This window comes from Mus caroli, unplaced genomic scaffold (genome assembly GCF_978045245.1).
Source record: "Mus caroli unplaced genomic scaffold, Mus_caroli_1 scaffold_1, whole genome shotgun sequence".
NCBI classification, from domain to species: Eukaryota; Metazoa; Chordata; class Mammalia; order Rodentia; family Muridae; genus Mus; species Mus caroli.
Genome location: NW_028227256.1, coordinates 93,458,157 through 93,478,684, shown reverse-complemented (window position 1 = coordinate 93,478,684; position 20,528 = coordinate 93,458,157). Strand labels below are relative to the sequence as shown.

The window sequence follows — 20,528 nt, the reverse complement described above, 5'->3', positions numbered from 1 at the left end:
AGCCATTTTTAGCCAGCAGCAGATTAATATTTAAATATATAAATGAAAAGGTTGGGTCAATCTTTTACCAACAGATAACCCTACTTCCTCCTGGAAGTGCCCAGGACAGCAAACACTGTCCAAATCCCTGGCAGCCAGCCAATCTTCTCAAAGACTTTTGATATTCTCATCAGCTTAAACAAACACTTCTTTGACTTTTGATATTTACCTGTCAAAGAACAGAAAGTTGTGATTTTTATCTGGGCCTAGAGATTCTAAGAAGTAAATTGTTGCTCTTTGACCAGTAGATTTTTTTTCTAATTTTCATTTATGGTTTATGTGCAGTGCCTGGGGAGGTATATGTGAAGTCAGAGGACAACTTTGAGAAGTGTGTTCTCTCCTACTTTTGTGTGAGTTCCAGGGATTGAAGTTAGGTAGCCAGACTTGCCCAACAATGCCTTCCTTGTTGAGATATCACACTGGCCCCTGGCCAGTGAACTCTACCACTGTCATGTGAATTGTTTCACAAATAAACCAAAGATGACCACCCCATCCCAAGTTATTTCCTTTTCTCCTTTCTTTTATTTCCCCCTCTTTCTTTTTCCTAGCTTACCCCCTCCCAAGACAGGATGTCATATAACTGTGGTTATCCTAGGCAATGAAGAGTGGTTTACAACCTGTGGGTCATCACTCCTCAACCGTTTCACATGGGTCATCCAAGACCATCAGAAAATATAAATATATTATGATTATAATATAATCATAATATAAATATATTATGATTCATAACAGTAGCAAAATTACAGCTATGAAGTAGCAATGAAAATAATTTTGTGATTAGGGGCAAACAACCACATGAGAACTGTAGTAAAGGGTCACACCATTAGGCAGATTAAAAACCACTGTCCTGCAATTAGTGAGTGCTGGAGGGAGTCATGTCGGGTTTCATATGGTGTTTGGAGTCAGCTCTAGGACTCTGTGTGGGCTAGACAAATACATTTTACTATTTTTTTTTTCTGCATCTCCGGTCCTAAGTTGCTTCTTTCCACAAGCCTACAACTTGTGAGCTTTAGAGCCTACTGGTGTGGATATGAAGAGTTTACAATCCCGATTGTTTGTAACATTGCCTCAATAAATATATTTTTGGCCATTTACAGCTTATATAATTTTCCTACCAGGAAAGATCATACCCAGTAGATGTTAACTATAGATGAAATGAATGGTACAGCTATAAGGACCCCAAAGTGTTGGTACCTTTTGCATCTATCTGATTGAACTTCTGGCTGTGCTGCTGCAGGGCATCAAATAATATGTAGCATCCTTCTGTATGGCCCTTTCCACTTTGTATGTTGTGCTTTCTTTTTCCTTCTTGGGTGACACCCCTATACTTACTCTTCCCATCAAGAACTGTAGCCATTAATAATGCCATGTGTGAAGTATTTCTATTAGAGACATACAACAATCATTGAGAACACGTTATCATGCAATGAACAAGACTCCAGACTCTGACTCTATCACCTGGATTTAAATTTCAGCTTTTTAATTTAATCATATAACTTTGGGCAATATATTTAACATGTTAAAGTGGTTTTTGTTATTTAAAATAGAAAATAGAAATAATTGTGCAGAACAGTGTTCCATCATTTTGAAGGCTTTGGAGTCATTTGAAAGAGGAGCCTTTGTAGGGGAGGAAGTCACAGGATTAATCTTCAGAGGTCACACTCAGCCTGGTTCTAGAATATGTATTCATCTCCAGAACTGTGCCATAGCAGAGCACACATCTGCTGCCACTGAGGAACTGTCCTACCCTGTCTTTCTAGCTCTGAAGGGGTGAAATCCTGGGGCATAGTAAATCTTTCTGTTGCTTCTGTCACATAGTCTGTTTAGAATAGCAAAAAAGGAACAGACAAAACACATCTTGGATAAATTTAATAATTCCTTATGATGAGTTAGATTATGTAGGTATGACAAGAACCCTATCTACCTTACATTGAACTCTTCTCAAAATATTAGATCATCCATATCTCTAAATTATTTCCACAATGTTTACTCACTATTGTTATTTTTAGCTTGTAATGAATACATATGTTGTTACTGAATAGTCTGAAAGCATGTAACATATTTTTTTCATCGACATTTTACCCTGTGATTTCAGTGCCTTAATTATTTTCATATTACTAAATGTCATTTTCCCTAAGACCTTTGTCTTTCCTTCTATCCCTTGTTTGTCTATGTGGGTATAAATCAAGAGCTATTATTTCATTCAACAAATTATTATTTATAACGTTTATATTGATACTTAAACTTCTTCATATTTTAAAATAGATGTGATTTCGGTACACCAAGATGTCCTAGGGGGCAAAGTCCTTTTCATAGAAGCCTGGTGACATCAGCTCCATCCTGGAATCCATAATGGAAGGAAAGAATTGACACCCTAAGTCCTTGACTTCCACCTACACACCGTGGCATATTGCACACACACATACACACACACACACACACATGATTTCTTTCTTTTTTCTTTTTTTTTTTTAAATAAGATTTACTTATTTTATAAATTTGAGTACACTGTTACTCTCCTCAGACACACCAGAGGGCAGAATTGGATCCCAACACCATGTGGTTGCTTGGAAGTGAACTGAAGATCTCTGGACGAGCAGTCAGTGCTCTTAACTGCTGAGCCACCTTTCCACCCAGCCCACCCCCCATGCACACAGTTTCTTAACAAATACAATAAAAACTATTTTTAAAGAGTAATTTTGAATGTTATCTCAAAAATAAATTGTGGATCATTAATGGAAGTGTGGGAACCCCAAAGAAAGCTGTGTTAGTCAATTACCTGTCACTTTGACAAAAATAAGAGAGATGATTAAGTTATGATAAACAATGTTTATTTTGTTTCACAGTTTCTGAGATGTGCTGAGACAGGTGCTCATAGGAAAGAGTGTAAAATCAGTCTTTGCTTCACCGTGAGGAGAAACACCAGCCTCCTCCTAACCAAATGTCATGTCCACTGGCTCCCAAGTCTTTCATCATATCCCACTAGCAACAATCTGGAAACCAAATTTTTAACACTGATAGCTTTGTCAAACCTTCCATATTTAGTTGTAGCAGAGGCTATTGTCGTCATTTAGAGGGAGATTTGTGACTTTTAGGATTTAATGGCAGTAGAAACAGATGACTGTTGGATATATTTTGGAATCAGAATAAAACATACTTGTTGATGAATTAATATGATATGTTAGTATATCGAAAGTGGGAACCAAAAGTGGTCTTGGAAATGACCTCCTTCACTATAGACTAACAAGTCCCAAACTTTTGCTGGGTGGCTGATAGAGACCCAGAAATCTGGTGTTCCATTGAAATCTGAAGGCAGCCTCCAAGAGTATACCCTTGGTCACAGGAGGCTGGGTTTTAATTCCATTCAAGCCTTCTGGTGATGGATTAATGTGCACTTATATTGGAAAAAAGCATCTACTTCATTTAGCTTCACTTATTGAAAGGTTAACATTGTGTAGAAACAGAGACCCGGCAGAAGGGTACTTGTCCAGAGTGATCTGAGCATCCTATGGTGCAATCAAGTTGAATCATAAAAGCAACTAGAAGATAAGATAGTTATCATATCATAAGATATCATATCACATAAGATAGGGGCAGTGAGTAGTCAAGGTTGTCTTGGAGTTTCTAGTTTGGTGAGACTGCCTACTGGTGTGAGCAACACTGATCAGGGCAGAAGCCATTTTCCTTTGAAAGAGAGTGTTATGGTTTGCATATGGCTCAGGGAGTGGCACTACTGGGAGGTGTGGCCCTGTTGGAGGTGTGTCACTGTGGGCATTGGCTTTAAGACCCTGGGCTGCCTGGAAACCCTTATTCTGCTAGCAGCCTTCAGATGAAGATGTAGACCTCTGAGCTTCTCCTGCACCATGACTGCCTGGATGATGGACTGAGCCTCTGAACCTGTAAGTTAGCCCCACTTAAAGGTTGTTATTTATAAGACTTGCCTTGGTCATGGTGTCTGTTCACAGCAGTAAAACCGTAACTATGACACAGAGAGAGGTAACATTTTAGAAAACAAACAAAAACAAAAAGACCTTAACAAATACTAATAATATCTTCTTAGTTCTTTATACCTCCTATATATAACTAAATAATATGTACTGACTGTGGCACTTTAATAATTTTAGTACATGAGCCAATGCCATTTGCATATTCTCTCTTTTGCTGTAGCTCTCTCTCCCTCCCCTATCCCATATCTTTCCCTTTCTCTAATTTTTTTGAAACAAGATGTTGTATAATGCAAGTGGTCCTCAAACTTGATATGTAGCAGAGAATGAATGATCTTGAACTCCCAAGCCTCCTATCTCCACCCATCAAGTGCTTGGATACAGAATGCATGCACCTCCACCATCTTTGTACTGTTTACACAATCTCTACTTCATGTTTAACACTATGCAAGAACTACTACTATCAAAGATTAAAGAGCAAAGAGGGACAATATACGAGAAACTCTTTACCCCTGAGAAACTCTTTGTTCTCTCATTCTCTCTGTAAGGATGACATTTTCAGTGATAAAAAAATTTCATTTTACTTCTTTATAAGTAATATTATAACCATAGTTAGAATTAAGATCTACTGACTTAGGACCAAATAATATATCATAGTTTTGGGGGGAGAGTTGCAAACAGATCATATAACACTTAGAAATATATTGATCAGTACAGAACTATTTTTCTCAAAAATTTCACATAAGTGCACATTTTTTCTGTGCATTAATTTGTGGTTTGTTGTTATTTACTTGCTAGACAAAGTCCAAGTATAAAGTCCTATGAGGCCTGAAACTCACTATGTAGACCATGTTGGTCTCAAACACACAGAGAGCCGCTGTACTGGCTGGTTTTGTGTGTCAACTTGACACAGGCTGGAGTTATCACAGAGAAAGGAGCCTCAGTTGAGGAAATGCCTCCATGAGATTCAGCTATAAGGCATTTTCTCAATTAGCGATCAAGTGGGGAGGGCCCATTGTGGGTGGTGCCATCCCTGGGCTGACAGTCATAGGTTCTATAAAAAAGCAAGCTGAGCAAGGCAGAGGAAGCAAACCAGTAAGCAACAGCCCTCCATGGCCTGTGCATCACTTTGTGCTTCCTGACCTGCTTGAATTATAGCCCTGACTTCTGGTGATGAACAGCAATGTGGGAAGTATAAGCTGAATAAATGTTTTCCTCCCCAACCTGCTTCTTCATCATGATGTTTGTGCAGGAATAGAAATCCTGAGACAGCCACCTACCCCTGTACCCTGTCCCCCACACCCCCACAATGCTGGGATTAAAGGCCTGCATCTCCATGTCTGCTGTGTGCAAGGTTTTATATGTTACTCTGTGACTTCAAGTGCTTTCCAGACTTAAAATGAAGAAAATCTGAAGCACCCTGAAGTAGCATCACCAGGGTACCTCAATACAAAGTAAGCCTAGGACAAAAAGCTTAAACGTTTACAGGAACATCGTTCAACACGTTCCTACTGCAACATACCTGTGATAAAGCAGAGAGAAAAGTTTTCTTCCTCCTCATTAAAACAACTTTGGCAAACATTTTCAAGACCCTGTTACTCAAAGGTCAATCTACCCTAACCTCTGAACACGAAGACACCGCATCTTAAATAGAAATATCCCTGCTATAACACAGTTCTGACAGAGAGAAGCTGCCTAGACCAACAACAGCAGTGCACTCTCAATCTCCATCACTGAGAGTTTCTCTTCACTTCTAAGCTGTCATCATTGATAACTGTATTTCAGATACAATTTGGTCTGCTTCTCTTTAATATTTAAATTCTGCATTATTAGTGATCCTCTTGAAGGCATGGATTTGAAGCAATCTTTTAAACACTATAATCATTCTTTAACCAGATGTAAATGGAGTCTGGCTTTTGGGATGACTGCAGATGTGATATATAACTTCCAGAAAGTGTCCTTCTCCATTTTCCTCTGAGACAGGCTGAATCCAGAACAGGCTTCAAATTGGCAGTTCAGGAGACTAGGCTAAATCTCTGTTTCCAAGAACTGGGCAATTCAGTTACTGAAAAAACTCCAGACCTCAGGCAGCCACTCAGAAACTGCCCTGCCATCAGAAGCTGCACCACCAGCTGGTAGGAAGCAAGGACAATGGGTCAGCCACAGTTTCCAGACTTCCTCAGCAACACTTTCCAGACTGCCCCAACAATGGTTCTGGAATGTTCCTAGAAATAAAGCCAAAAAATTAAGGAAAATGTCACCTACCTATTCCCCAGAATTCCCCTAATGTGCTTTAGATTGGACCTTCAAGCTCACTTGGGTGCCTCCATCCTGGTAGATGGTAGACCCAAACATGCTGGACTTCAGAATAAAACACCCTCTTTGCTTTTACATACTATTTGAATCCAGGGTATCATTCTTCGGCTTATCATGGACCCTTACATCTCTTGTTTGAATAAAATTAGAGATAGCAAGAAATTAGATTAATTATTTTGGAAAAATTAATCTAACATACAGGGACTATAAAATACTAGGATAGACACAGCATGTGTTGCTAGTACCCTGGATTCCAAACCATTACAGATTGATAACTCAAAGCAGTTTACAAATACTTGTTTCAGCTATTACTCCCTTTTACTTTTATTTTTGTAACTAAACTTATTGTCACTCCTTAAAAGGTCCTACCTTTGGTTTCCTAGACTCAGTGCTACAAAGCAGACATTATTGTGTCTTATACAAATACTGAATTGAAGTTTATTCTCTGTATAAGTCTCAGTTCAGCTTAGCTTACAAATTCCTTTACAATTGTGCATATGGGGCTCTAGAGGTTCCCCCTTTACATTTCTACTTAGATAATATTCTACCAAGAGCCTGTCTTTGACCATCCCTACTCGAGAAATCACCAAGCTTATCTAAGTTGATTATCCTTGAAATTGTCTTCTGCACATACTGTTTGCACATGATTTCCACCCATACATATTATCTTCAATTGCTTTTGCTTTTATGATTGTTATACTTTTGTATATCAAGCTCCTGAAGATCAACAACTTACCTGTTTGTTCTACATTTTATAGTGAGCAATTAGCAAAATATTTTCAAGTAGAAGACATTTAATCTGTATGTTATGAACATATGACTATGTGGAGGGAGCCCCCTTAAGTGTCTCATACGCTACTAACGCAATTAACTGATTTAACTATAAAACCATCAGTTTATGGTATAGCCATTACTGGTTTCATTTTACAAAAGAGAAAACCAAAGGAAACAGAATGACATGACCAAGAATACAAAGTCAAAAAATGACAGCTAAGTAATTTTAGCTATAGTACCTACCAGTTTAAAAGCTTCTGAAATGCAGGACTTTATGCTTGCCTGTTTACTAACTACCTTTAGAAAATTTGAAAAAAATGTTTTATTAAGGATGTGGGTTTTTTTTAAACATAAAGTTCACTGTTTGTTTGCTTTTACTTTTTGTTGTTGTTTGTTTGTTTTTTCAGAGACAGTGCAATTATACAGGAATGAAGGTTATGCTTCCCTTTAGCTATCAGGTGGTTGAAACCATTATCTTTGATGAAGAGGGATTTCCGGGTCCATCTCTTGCTGCAGGGGAGTGGGGGGTTGTTGGGTGGGGCAGGTGTGATGGGGGAGTGGTATGGGGTGGGGTGGGATAGGGTGGAGTGGGGGTGGGAGTCTAAAGCTTAATACCAGCCAGAGGAGGGGCTAGAGACTCCAGTGAAGAGAATGTGCATAGTCCTGCCTACTTATCAGACCACAAAGACTGAGATCCTGGAGCCCAGACAAAGGCAATGGGTGGAGTCACAGATTGTCTAACTATGCATACCTTTGTCCCCATAAAAACTTAAACTGCTGTCAGTCCTCTGAGCATGCTCTTCAGAGTCACTGAATATCTTGTTTAACTGAGTTTGAACATATTTATGTTTTGTGTTTATGAAAATATGGGGCTGGAGAGATGGCTCAGCAGTTAAGAGCACTGACTGCTCTTCCAAAGGTCCTGAGTTCAAATCCCAGAAACCACATGTTAGCTCACAACCATCTGTAATGAGATCTGATGCCCTCTTCTGGTGTGTCTGAAGACAGATACAGTGTACTTACATATAATAAATAATAATAAAAAAGAATATATGTATTTAAAACAAATGATACTTCTATGAGAATCAAGTAATAAGAAAACACAAGCTTTATAGGACTGTTTGTGTTCAATATTTTCTCTTCAAAAGTGTCTAAAAGGGTATTGTGATCTTGATTGTTTCCTGGAAAAAAAAAAAAGATGTTTCTATGTCTACTGCAAAAGATACAAAAATTGTAACAAATATATTTCTCTTTCAATATTCAGAAAATATATTCCAAAACATTGTGGTATTGGTGAAATATTCCTTTATATTAATGCCATAATTATTTTCTATTTATAATATACTTGTGCTAATTCCAAGACTCATAGAAGAATCTCAGTGTATTCTTTCACACACATATTTTTCCATCCAAAGCAGAAAGCCCTTGTTACATTCTGCCTATTCCTGAAGAATCTTAGTTCTTGAAGACAAAGTCCAACCTATGTCACCTCTGTTGTCTTTCTCAGGCCCTCACCCACGAGGTGCTGGCTAAGAGAAGAGAAACAGTAACTCGACTTGTATATTACAGAAAGATATTGAACCATCAATCACTTAACCTTATCACCAAGCTGTAGAGTTTTGGACTGGGACTCTGAAAAACAAGTCATGCAATCCCTATCAGATAAGATATTTCTACATGATAGTTTTGTTAACACTTGAACGTTAAAACTCCATGGGTTTTTTTGTTTTGTTTTGTTTTGTTTGTTTGTTTTGACCTCCTATCCTTACTATGATGCATCCCTGAACATTTCTTCTTTGTATTTCTACAACACAACAAGGCAACATTTTAAACTTGTTTTTAAAGTGTGTGACATCTATATTCTCTCTCCTATCTATCTATCTATCTATCTATCTATCTATCTATCTATCTATCTATCTATCATCAACCTAAATATCTACCTGTTTACATCATCAGTTATCTATCATCTATCTCTTCTCTGTGTCTTGTCTCTCTCTGTATGTCTATTTGTCTCAATTCCTCTGACACTAAGCCGACTCTGAAGAGCTTTCTTTCAAATTGCTATTCAAAGAACAACCTCCTTTCCAAACTCAGTCTCTGAACATGCCCAACTCATCTATATCATTGACTATATTTGTTTGATATAAATATATATAGTAGGGATTTACATATGTAAAATATATAAATTTGACATAGAGATATAGAAAAATGGGAACTGAGATATCTACATTGAATAAAAATATTTCATAGATTTATTAAAAGCTAACAGAAAAACTCTCTGAAGGCTTTATGATACTGCTTAATGTTAACATTTTATTTCCTTTTGTATAGAATTTGTAAAGTTTTTCAGTCAAATTCAAGTGATAAGTTCAGCTATATCATCCCTCTCCTCCTTCTTTCATCAATGGAGTAATTTTTCAAAACTCTGAATTTCTGTGAATGGTAGAGATTAAGGATACACCTTAATCAAATCCAATTCCAAAAAAAAAAAACCCATAACTAGAAGTTCATAGTCACTGGGGTAGAGTCTGCTATTGTCAAAGCCAGTTGCACTACTAAACAGACATGATGTCAAATTTCCCTTTAAATATTAATGTTTATATCCACAGTTCTGATCTTCTCTCAAACTTGGGTCATAGATTTTTGCAGTGGACAGCAGTCAGTAGAGAGGTGCAATAATTGGTCAGACTAGAGAACAAGAGACTAGATGCTTAGTTCTAAATGGGACACCTGTATTAATCCCTCCCCACAACTCTGCATCATGAATCAGGAAATACCATGGACCTATAGGCAGAAAGAATGGGAAGGAGTGCTGTGAACGCCATCTTATGAGCAGGCCATATTGATCATGTGCATGAACTCCTGTCAGCTGACCCATGAGAGCTCCACAGGATCAAGCCAGCCAAGATCCCAGGTCATTTCTGAGTAGCAATCAGTGGTTGACTATAACTGAGAGTGAGAAACCATGCCTTTGTGAGGATGCAGTCACAGGGAGGTGTCCTCTGATCCAGTGGGTTGCATTAACAGACTTAATAAGTTACAGAAAAAAAAAAAAACCCAAAAGACAGACCTGGGAGAGGGGTATTATAGCTATGATAGAAGGGGAATGAGGAGTAGATAGTGTCATATTTCATTTGCTATATACTTGAAGTTTTCAAAATTAAAAAACTTATTTATTTTTGAGATTAAAATATAATTACATCATTTCCCCCATTTCCTTTTCTCCCTTCTAACCCTCCCAAGCAATCCTTCTTACTGTATTTCAAATTCAAGGCCACTTTTTCTTTAATTGTTTACACACAGAGACCCTTCAACAAGAAAACATTTAAAAAATTATAGTTATATATTTTTAATATAAATATATCTCTGGTGAAATTACAGTATTAAATCTACACAACAACTTCTGCACCTCAGGCTCAGGGAATGCAAAAGAAGAGGAGTTGGGGTGATCTTATGAACCAGAGGATTGGGAAGTTCATTGTGAGACTGTCTCCTAGTAATGCCTGAAGCTAGACCTATAAAGTCTCAAAGACAATACTGTCTACACAGGAGCTGAATACGGACAATAGACATGCAAAAGTGGATGGGGGAACACCCACAAGGCCTGGAATCTACACAAAGAACTACTGGCAACTAAGGAATGCTGACAGTAGGGGAAATAGTCTTCTACAGAGAGAGCACACCAAGTGTTTATTCCCTACCAAATGGTAAGCCCTGAAAACAAGAAAACATTTTAAAAGTCACAGTTGGCATTTCTTTCTAGTAGAAATATATCTATGTGCAATTATAGTATTGAAATAGTACTGATAAGCACTTATCTTTTCCTCACTGTTCTCAATCATACATTGTATGAAACACGTAAGTGGAGGAGAGAAATGAAGGATACTATGAGCCCTCAGGCCATTTCTTCCCTTGTATTTAGTTAGGGTAAGATTCCACAGAGCCAAGCAAGTAGCACATGTCTATAATCCCAGAAACACTGAAGGCCAAAGCTGAATGATTCCAAGTTCAAGGCCAACTTGGAAAATGTAGAGAGATCCTGTACAAAAATAAAGACTTTAAGTCTGTGAATTCAGCTCATTGGTAGCTGCTAGACTAAAATTCAGTCTTGAGTTGAATACCCAGTGCTAGACACACAGACATGGACATACACACACACATACATGCATACACACATACATACACACATGCATACATATATACACACAGGCAAAACACTCATATAATGTCTTAGATACTGTTCTTTTACTGTGAGGAAGACATCATGACCTGGCAACTGAACAGAAAGCATATTTCATCTCTGTTGAACATGCCAGCCTCTTTCCATCTGTCATTGCAACAAAAAGAATATAAGGGAAAAGGAAAATGATGCTAGTAATACATCACTTTGGCTAATCTTTGGACAAAAGTCCACTACTAACACTGTGAGAATGAAAATTCCTTAGATTTACATTCCATTCGTAGATTACATGTGTCCTGCTGCTACTATACTCATTTATTTAAATTTACAACAAGGGTAACCACATTTCATCAAATCCAGCTTTTCTGGGATACTTCCTACTTCACAGAAAATATGATGATATCTATTTATACTGATGTCTATTTTTAATCCAATTCTTTTGGAAGAGGGCTAGGAGGATTATGTATCATAGCTAATTCCCCCAGAATCTGACATATTCAGAACTTCTTATGTTCAAAACCTCATATCAGAGAAGCATGAAGTTTTTGTTTGTGAGACAGGCTCTCTCTACGTAGTTCTAGCTGTCCTAGAACTCACCATTGTAGACCATGATGCCATTGAACACAACAGAGATCTGCCTGCCTCTGTATCTCAAGTACATGTACCAACACACTGGGCTAAGTGTTTGTTTTGATCTTTGAGAATGGCTATGTAATAATCTAACCATTACATGTAGGCTGAGGTAATTAAAAGAGATAATGAGATAGTGAGAAAACTAAGTTCCAGTTCCCTACAAGAATTGTTAGTGTGCTGCCTTGGGAGGGATTTTGGTTCTCCTTGGGGCACAGATTCTTCAATGTGTGAATCGAATGTTACAGCAATTACACTATTTAAAAGCCGATAACAGTGAACACAGCAGCCCTTACCTCTCTCTGCTCTTCCAGGTCCAGTGGCAATCCAGACTAGTTTTTGACTCCTCAAAGTCACATATCTAGCTTACATCGCAATCACTCAACCCACTAAGTACAAAATTTACAATGCCCCCCGAAAAAAAAGATTTTATAAGAGAGAATTTATCGTAGTCTTATAGAGTACTCTGTGTATGCATTCTTAGGGATTGCTTCCTATTGGGCTGTGAGCAGCACAATGTTTGAGGTATTTGCCAGCTTCTCCTGGTGAGTATACTCTTCCAGACTCCCAACAGTGTTTAGCATACAGGAAATAAATACTTCCTGATGATCAGTGACATAGTAAATAAAGAGATTGGAATTAGTGTCAGTCATAAAATTGTATCAATGTTTTCGATCAGTTTTCTTTTTTGTTTCATATTGCACATTTTTTATATAATGATCATCAATTTCACCATAGGTCTGCTATTCGTTGCCAGAGAATGACGTGGATGTGTTTTCAAAGTTTTGTCATCCCTTCAGTTTGGAGAAACTAAAACCAAAAGGAAGGCTATGTCGTCTTGTGAATGTAGGTGATGAGGAAAGATTTGTTTCTAGGAAGGTTGGCAGGTGAAAGTACTATTATGGTTTTCATGGAATTCAAAGCAGTTTGCCTGAGTGCAGCCTGATTCTGGGAGCAAAGGACTCTTGCTTCAAATTAGCAGCAGAGGAAAAAGCAAAGGCTGGTCTTCCTGAAAGGTCTCCTGATGCAACCTTGTTTGCAGTTTTCATACACCTACCCAGGGGGAACGCTGGTCCACTGACTCCCACAGTCTCAGCCACTTCCTGGTCCCTGGGCTTGGAGAAAAAAAACAAAAAACAAAAAACCGCGGTGCAGAGATCCCTGAAAGTGCCGCCCTCACATCCGAGATAGTGTCGCCCTGTTCTCTCACCTGGCGGAGGCCGGGTCTCACTCCCACACAGAGTATTGTGGTTGTCGCTTGGGGCGACCGGTGTAGAGCAGAGCAGTGTAGACACCTCGAGGTGGCTAGGTCCGGGAGGTCCCGGAGTGTCCGGGTAGCTGCGGTGACTGTGAAGTGCCAGATGGGGAGGGCCGGGAGGCGGAGACTAGTCCGGCCTTAGGGCGCTGTCACCTGCCCAGGGGCGGAGCCAGAAAAGAAACCAGCCTTTGCCGATCACACAGGAGTCTAGAGAACCTTTCTTGACCATGCAGGGCTCCAAAGGAATCGAGAACCCGGCTTTCGTCCCTTCCAGCCCAGGCACCCCACGCCGTGCGTCTGCTTCGCCCTCCCAGGTGGAGGTCTCTGCTGTGGCCTCCAGGAATCAGAATGGGGGTTCGCAGGCTCGGGAATCTGAGGAGCCTCAGAAGTCAACTGAGCCATCCCCGACTTCTTCGAATCCCCCAGCTTCTGATGAGCCGCCGGGGTCACAGCTAAGCGAGCTTGAGGAGGGACCTTGCGGGTGGAGGGGCTTTCACCCCCAGTGTCTACAGCGCTGCAACACCCCCCAAGGCTTTTTGCTTCACTACTGTCTCTTAGCCCTAACGCAAGGTAAAGTCCAGCGCCAGCTTCTGGGGGTCTTTGGTTGAGCTGATGGTTGGGTGGGGTCAAGCTTGGGGAGAGGAAGAGGCAGGTGCAGGGGAACCCACCAACTGTCCCTGTCTTTGACTCTGCTCTAGGTAACCCCCACCCCCACTTCCCCATGCCTGGGTTTGGAACTTGAAGACGCTCTTGCCTGCGGGTGTTCGCCACATTCTGAGCGGTCCATATTTTAGCACACACCCCCCCCACCTCCCCTTTAGCATTTTTACTAATTTTGTGTTCTGCCTCATTTTAGCAGAGTGGATTCCTCTAGGGAAGGTTCTGAGAATCCTCCTTTGGGAAAATGATAGGTCGTAGTCTGTGTTGTAAAACCCTACTATCTAACTGAGATCTAGGGAAGGGATTTGTTTATTTGTTTGTTTTTACAGAGGGAGGATTAAAGGCTTTGCAAATAGGAGTGGACTGATTTTCCAAAAGGAGGAACGAGGATAGAGGTACTTACATTATGTAGCGTAGATTAGATGTAGGTAATCTTATTTTCTCGATATTTGAGAATGTGGGGACAAGCGCAGTCCTGTGAGTAAATGAGAGAAGGCTTCCAGCTGTGCAGGGTGAACCTTAATCAGCTCTTCAGTCTCAGGAGTTATCGAGTGTCTGTTTGTTCTAGGAGCCCTTTTAAACTCCCTTGGGACTAACAGATTAAGCCAAGATTTATCCCCCCTGGAGTTTGCAATCTAAACGGAGGTTCCTTGAGTGTGGTGGAGGGAGTGAGGGTGGTGTTTTTTGAAAGGGAAGCAGAAAGGAAGAAGTTGAAGTTGCTGGGTTTGCTTTCAACTCAAGGGATAGAATGAAGGGGAAGTTCTTCTAAGAAGACTAACTATCTGAGGAGGGATGGGCTAAAAGTGGAACAGCTTGAAGGACCTGATGAAACTTAAGTTGAATTTGGTATGCAGACATTTTTGGTATAATCACAAACTTTTTGTAATAGTCAAGGATAGGTTGAAAGGAATGAAACCCAAGAGATAGTGGAGGATCACTGGAAATGTTTCTCTGCTAAATTAATAGAAAACTAAATTGAAGTCTCTCATCTCCTGTTCTTATTTTATTTCTGTTTCCCCTACTTCAAGACACCCAGTTCCTCCTCCTCCTCCTCTTCCTCCTCCTCCTCCTCCTCCTCCTCTTCTTCTTCTTCTTCTTCTTCTTCTTCTTCTTCTTCTTCTTCTTCTTCTTCTTCTTCTTCTTCTTCTTCACCCTCTGGGTGCTAGGTAAATATTTGTTGACCCTAAGACAACCACAAAGTTCAGCTCCTTTTCCTGAAGGTTTTTGCTGTAGTTGGATTCCTTTCCTTGTCCCAGCATGGTTTCATTCTAGTTACGTCTTGGTTGTAGTTAATCCCAAAGTAGTGATAGTCGAGGACAGTTGCTAGAGCTGTATAGAAGTAAAAAATTAAATTTATCTTGTGTTTTACCTTAGATTTTCTTCTGCAATGTCTGTTACTCCAAGAGATTTTATATTCAATATAAACTATTGTTTTAAGCTATTATTGAAAAGAATTGGTACTCTCAGAGGAAAAATTGTGTCTACTTCAGTTTAAAGCATCATTTACTCTAGTTTAAGAAAAATAACCTGAGAAGAAAATACCCCAATATATTAGTTTATGCCCAACTTGAGGTTTCAGTAGTTGAATGTTTATTGTGTATCTTCTTATAGATATTTGCAAAATGAAGGTTTACTGTAAAAGTAGTGATATCTGTGACTATTATTTATTTTTATTTTATTTTCACTTTATTTATTTATTTATTTGTGAAAGGTTTTTTTTTGTGTGTGTGTGTGTGTAGTCTGGATATCCTGGAACTCATTTTGTAGGCCAGACTGGCCTCTAACTCACAGAGATCTGCCTGCCTCTGTCTCCCATGTCCTGGGATTAAAGGCATGCATCATCAGGCCTAGTGTGACTAATTTTTAATTAGAGTTGTAGTAGGTATATTGGAAGGTTGACATTTGGCATTTGTTTCATGTTATCACGTAACTATGTCTTTATGAAAGTCGTTTTTAGGTGCTTTGCACATTTCATTTTACAATCTTCAAATTGCTCATTGGTTTATAGTCTTTAAAAGGAGCCACAGACAAACACAATTTTAGGACCTTGAAAGGTATGATATCAATTTTGTTGAAGTATATTTTCAGTCACAGTCTTTTTTTTGTTTTGTTTTGTTTTGGTTTTTTTTTTTTTTTTTTTTTTTTTTTTGAGACAGGTTTCTCTGTGTAGCCCTGGCTGTCCTGGAACTTACTCTGTAGACCAGGCTGGCCTCAAACTCAGAAATTCGCCTGCCTCTGCCTCCCAAGTGCTGGGATTAAAGGTGGGTGCCACCACGCCCGGCTCAGTCACAATCTTGATAAAGCAACAGTACAGACTGTAGATATTATGAAATGTTTATATTCACCTCAATGAATGATGAACATAATACATAGTAGCTCATAAGCATAATCAGCGAAAACTTTGCATTGCTTTTGGGTTTTCACTTATTTTCACATTTCTGCTCCTGTGGATTTAACTTATATCTGGACAGGACATCTTGATATCAGTCACCACTGGACACTCACTCAGCCTTCTTTACCCCCTAGTCCTTCATTTCTCTTTTTTTTTTTTTTTTTTTTTTTTTTTTTTTTTTTTTTTTTTTTTTTTTTTGGTTTTTTCGAGACAGGGTTTCTCTGTGTAGCCCTGGCTGTCCTGGAACTCACTTTGTAGACCAGGCTGGCCTCGAACTCAGAAATCCGCCTGCCTCTGCCTCCCGAGTGCTGGGATTAAAGGCGTGCGCCACCACGCCCGGCCCTTCATTTCTCTTAATAGAGGCAGGTGGACTGTACATAGCCTTTTCTTCCATATTTTACTTTAAATATGATTTAGAACGTTGGTGGTCAAAACGATGCCCAAGTTTTTGTTTATTTTAATCCTGGCTCTTTGAAATGATCCATCTAAAATGGCCCTGGTGAACCAACCTATATTCCCAGCACCTGAGTATCCAAGGCAGTAAGATTGTTGATTCTAGGTAAGTCAAGGGACTTCAAAGAACCATATCTCAAAGTGGGTGAAGGAGGCTTTAGTATTTGTGAAAGTGTTAGAAGAAAAGGCTTGAGGGCTCAACTTCCTCTTCTTGAACTTAATTCAGGGTGAGTTGAAGTTACGGATAAACATGGCTGGGACTATGGAGGTAATTGAACCTGGCAGTCATGCCCGTTTGTGTGATTCTAGTATTTGCTGTACTCTTTCCAGAGAGTTTTGTGGAGAGGAGTGTCCTGAATGAACTTAAGATCTCTCTAGCACACTGGTTTCATGGGACTTTACCAGTCTGGCTTTTGTTGGTAAATTAGAGAAAAGTGAAATTAGGCAAATAGCTTTAAGTTAGTACACAGTAATGCAGTAGGCATTGCTTTTGTTAAATACCTGAAGACGTGACATTTTATAATGTGAAAGGCAAAATGGCTTTGGAGGAAGCATGTTTGGACTGCCTAACTTTGATACTCCAGAGACATCTGAAGCTAAGCCTGACAAATACAGAGGTAGATGCTCACAGCCATCCATTGGACTGAGCACAAGGTCCCCAGTGGAGGAGCCAGAGAAAGAACTGAAGGAGGCTGAAGGGGTTTGCAACCCCATAGGAAGAACAATAACATCAACCAAACAGAGCCCCCAGAGCTCCCAGGGATTAAAACACCCACCAAAGAGTACACATGGAGGGACCCATGGTTCCACCTGCATATGTAGCAGAGGATGGCCTTGAATAGCATCAATGGGAAGAGAGGCCCTTGGTACTGTAAAAGCTTGATACCCCAGGGTAGGGAAATGCCAGGGCAAGTGCGGAGGTGGGGGGAGTGGATGGGCAGGTGAACACCCTCACAGAAGCAGGGGGAGGGGGTTTCAGGGGGGACCGGGAAAGGGGATAATATTTGAAATGTAAATAAAGAAAATTTCCAAGGAAAAGAAAAAGTAGAAGAAACAATGAAGCAAAGCCCAGTGCTCTTCCTCACGAATGGGATGCATGTAGTGAAGCTATAACAAGGCATTCACTCTTTTCCAGGTATCGTAGTAAACGGCCTGGTAAACATTAGCATCTCCACCATTGAGAAGCGCTATGAAATGAAAAGCTCACTGACAGGCCTGATATCATCAAGCTACGACATCTCCTTTTGCGTGTTATCTCTATTTGTGTCTTTCTTTGGGGAGAGAGGACACAAGCCTCGCTGGCTCGCCTTTGCATCCTTTATGATAGGACTGGGAGCGCTGGTGTTTTCCTTACCACACTTCTTCAGTGGAAGATATGAACTGGGATCCATTTTTGAAGGTAACGTCTCTTTATTTAGGTTTTTGTTCGCATTAATCCCCACGATTACATAGAAACAGGTTTGTTGACACATGTACAGTAAGGTCAGGTCTAAAGTCATTCCTGATGCTTTGTGTAAATTGTGTAAGGTTGGAGATCAGAGAGATAGACTGTGTGTTATTTGTTAGCTCAGCGGCTGGCTCTCCAGGTCTCTGATTCTCTGCTTTGCTTATCCCATGTTGTGCAAGGTCCCCTTTCAAACAGAAAGGGATCCATCCTGCTTGCAGGTGTTGAGTTCCCTGAGATTCTGAGACTTGCAGGTTTTTGTTTGTACTTTTGCTATTTGCAATGATTACAACTCTGTGCGCTGGGCTTGCACATTCCTGGTTTAAGACAAGACAGGTGAGTTGGCCTGTTAGGGCATTTTCTCTCAGGACTGAAGTCCAGCTTTTCTTTCCGCTCTAGTCTGAACTTACAGCTTCAGAGTGACCTCTGACGACTATGTTACTTCGAGTAAACAAAGCCCATTGTTCAAAGGCTTGGGAGGAAGTTTGATGAACCTTTTGACTAGAGGAACCTGCTTATGAATTGTGGAAGTTCACCTGAACAGTTTTATGTCCTTTCTGGGATTGGCAATAACAAATATTGAGAAGCCTTTGGGGATTGGGCAACTAAGAGGCCTGGAGAGAAAAAGGAGAAATTGAAATATTGCAGAAAAAGCATTCTTTTCTAAATTTCTTGAAAAACTACTTTTATATACATTGGTGTTTTGTTTCGTGTTTGTACATTGGGAATCACTGGAACTGGAGATACAGATGTTTGTGAGCTGACCTGTTGTTGCTACGAATGAAAGCCTGGTCCTCTGGAAGGACAGTTATTCCTCTTAACCACCTTGCCATATCGCCAGCCCTGGAAGTTCTTTTAAAGTCAATATTTTAATATTTTTTGTGTTAACATAAAAATAATATTAAGGCAGGCTCAGTGGTTCAGAACATTTGCTGCTCTTACTGAAGACCTGAATTTGATTTCCAGAATCCGCATAGTAGATTACGATCATCCATAACTCCAGTTGCAATGGATCAGTTTCCATGGGCACAGGCCATGCATGTCATGCACATACACATGTATAGACAAACAATGCATACATATATATGCATATGTAAACATTTAAAAAATAATATTAGCATGTTAATGTTTTCCAAGACTGACTGCCTTCCAAATTGCATGTTAATAAGGAATAAGACGTAATTCCCAATAAAATGGTTTGTGTTATGCACTTGGTTTGAAGACTGTACGTATTGTATAAGAATATTTCATCTAGATATAAAAATGGGAAACAGTATATAGAAGAAGAGAGGATGCACTGAAAATACAAAAATTGCCAAATAAACAGCATAGGAGAAGATACTGTCAGTGGACTGAGTTTATCTGACATTGGGCAATGTTGCATAAGACCGGCTGCATCATTTCACTGGGGGTAGTTTTAGGAACAAGGCACACATTGCAGCATAGACTCTGCTGTTACACCTTGAAATCCAAACAGTACAGAACATTCAAACCAACTTGCCTCTGCAGAACACATCCTACTGATTCTGTGATAGGGTCAATGTATTTATTTGTGTTTGCAATGTTTGGGGCCTTACTGCTGCAGTGGGCCAGGTGCCTGTCTTCTTCATTGGGCTGTTAGCATGTGTGTTTTAACTTTTTGTAATAGAATTATAACATTTTCCCCTTCCGTTACTTCCTTTCAAAAATTCCCATGTACACCTCCTTGTTCTAAGTTCATGGCATTTTTTTATTATTATTTGTTTTTACATCCAGATATGAATATACATATACATTCCTAAATATAATCTCAGTCTCTATAAGGTTACTTGTATGCATGTCTTCAGAATTGGTCACTAGGTATAAGATAATTGGTGTGCTCATGTCTGGAGAATATTATTCTCATTTTGGTTTGGTTTGTTTGTTTGTTTGTTGTTGTTATTATTGTTATTTGAGATGTAGTTTCTCTGAGTAGCCCTGACTCTTCTCAAAATGCTTCTGAGCACTGGGATTAAGGGAGAACACAACAATGCCTCAAAAACTCTCTTGTACTTAAAGAGACTTTGTTAACAAGCCTCAGATTTTATCAGGTAAAATGTAAGTACCTTTTCTACAAAACCTTGGCCTCTGTCCCGGTGGTCCTCAGAGTCACATCCTGAGTTACAGTCAGGGTGAACTCTTGATATCCCAAAGGGGAAGAGCTACTAATTAAGGTGTTTCTGGGGCATGGAAAGACTTGGCTCACAGCTGAACCTGAGATATTACTGAAGCGAGAGCAGAAAGTTTTAGTAAATGTTGTGTAGTATGCAAGCTTGCCCAAAATTCTTATTGCTGTTGTAGATATTTCTCAATATTTTAGTAGATTAGACTACTTAGTAGTCCACTGAAATATATACTTGGTATAACAGTATATATGTGTGTGTGTGTGTATATATTATATATATATATATATATATATA

The 20,528-nt window shown here is 39.5% G+C and overlaps 1 protein-coding gene and 1 long non-coding RNA gene across 3 annotated transcripts in view; one reads left to right on the top strand and one right to left on the bottom strand.

Annotated features, from left to right (window-relative positions):
* Positions 1 to 2,853: 2,853 nt before the first annotated feature.
* Positions 2,854 to 13,231, bottom strand: LOC147006087 (uncharacterized). The gene is made up of 2 exons (XR_015047539.1): positions 13,094 to 13,231; positions 2,854 to 6,208 (listed from the first exon to the last, which is right to left on the bottom strand). It is a non-coding gene; the product is annotated as an uncharacterized LOC147006087 (long non-coding RNA).
* A 97-nt stretch (positions 13,232 to 13,328) lies between these two features.
* The window catches only part of Slco4c1 (solute carrier organic anion transporter family member 4C1), a 55,286-nt gene continuing 48,086 nt past the window's right edge, over positions 13,329 to 20,528 (top strand). For both annotated transcript variants that reach the window (XM_021161978.3, XM_029482024.2), the window contains exons 1-2: positions 13,329 to 13,711; positions 17,782 to 18,045. In XM_021161978.3, coding sequence (XP_021017637.1) covers positions 13,369 to 13,711; positions 17,782 to 18,045 — 607 coding nt within the window. In that variant the 5' untranslated portion in view covers positions 13,329 to 13,368. The remainder of the gene's footprint in view (positions 13,712 to 17,781; positions 18,046 to 20,528) is intronic.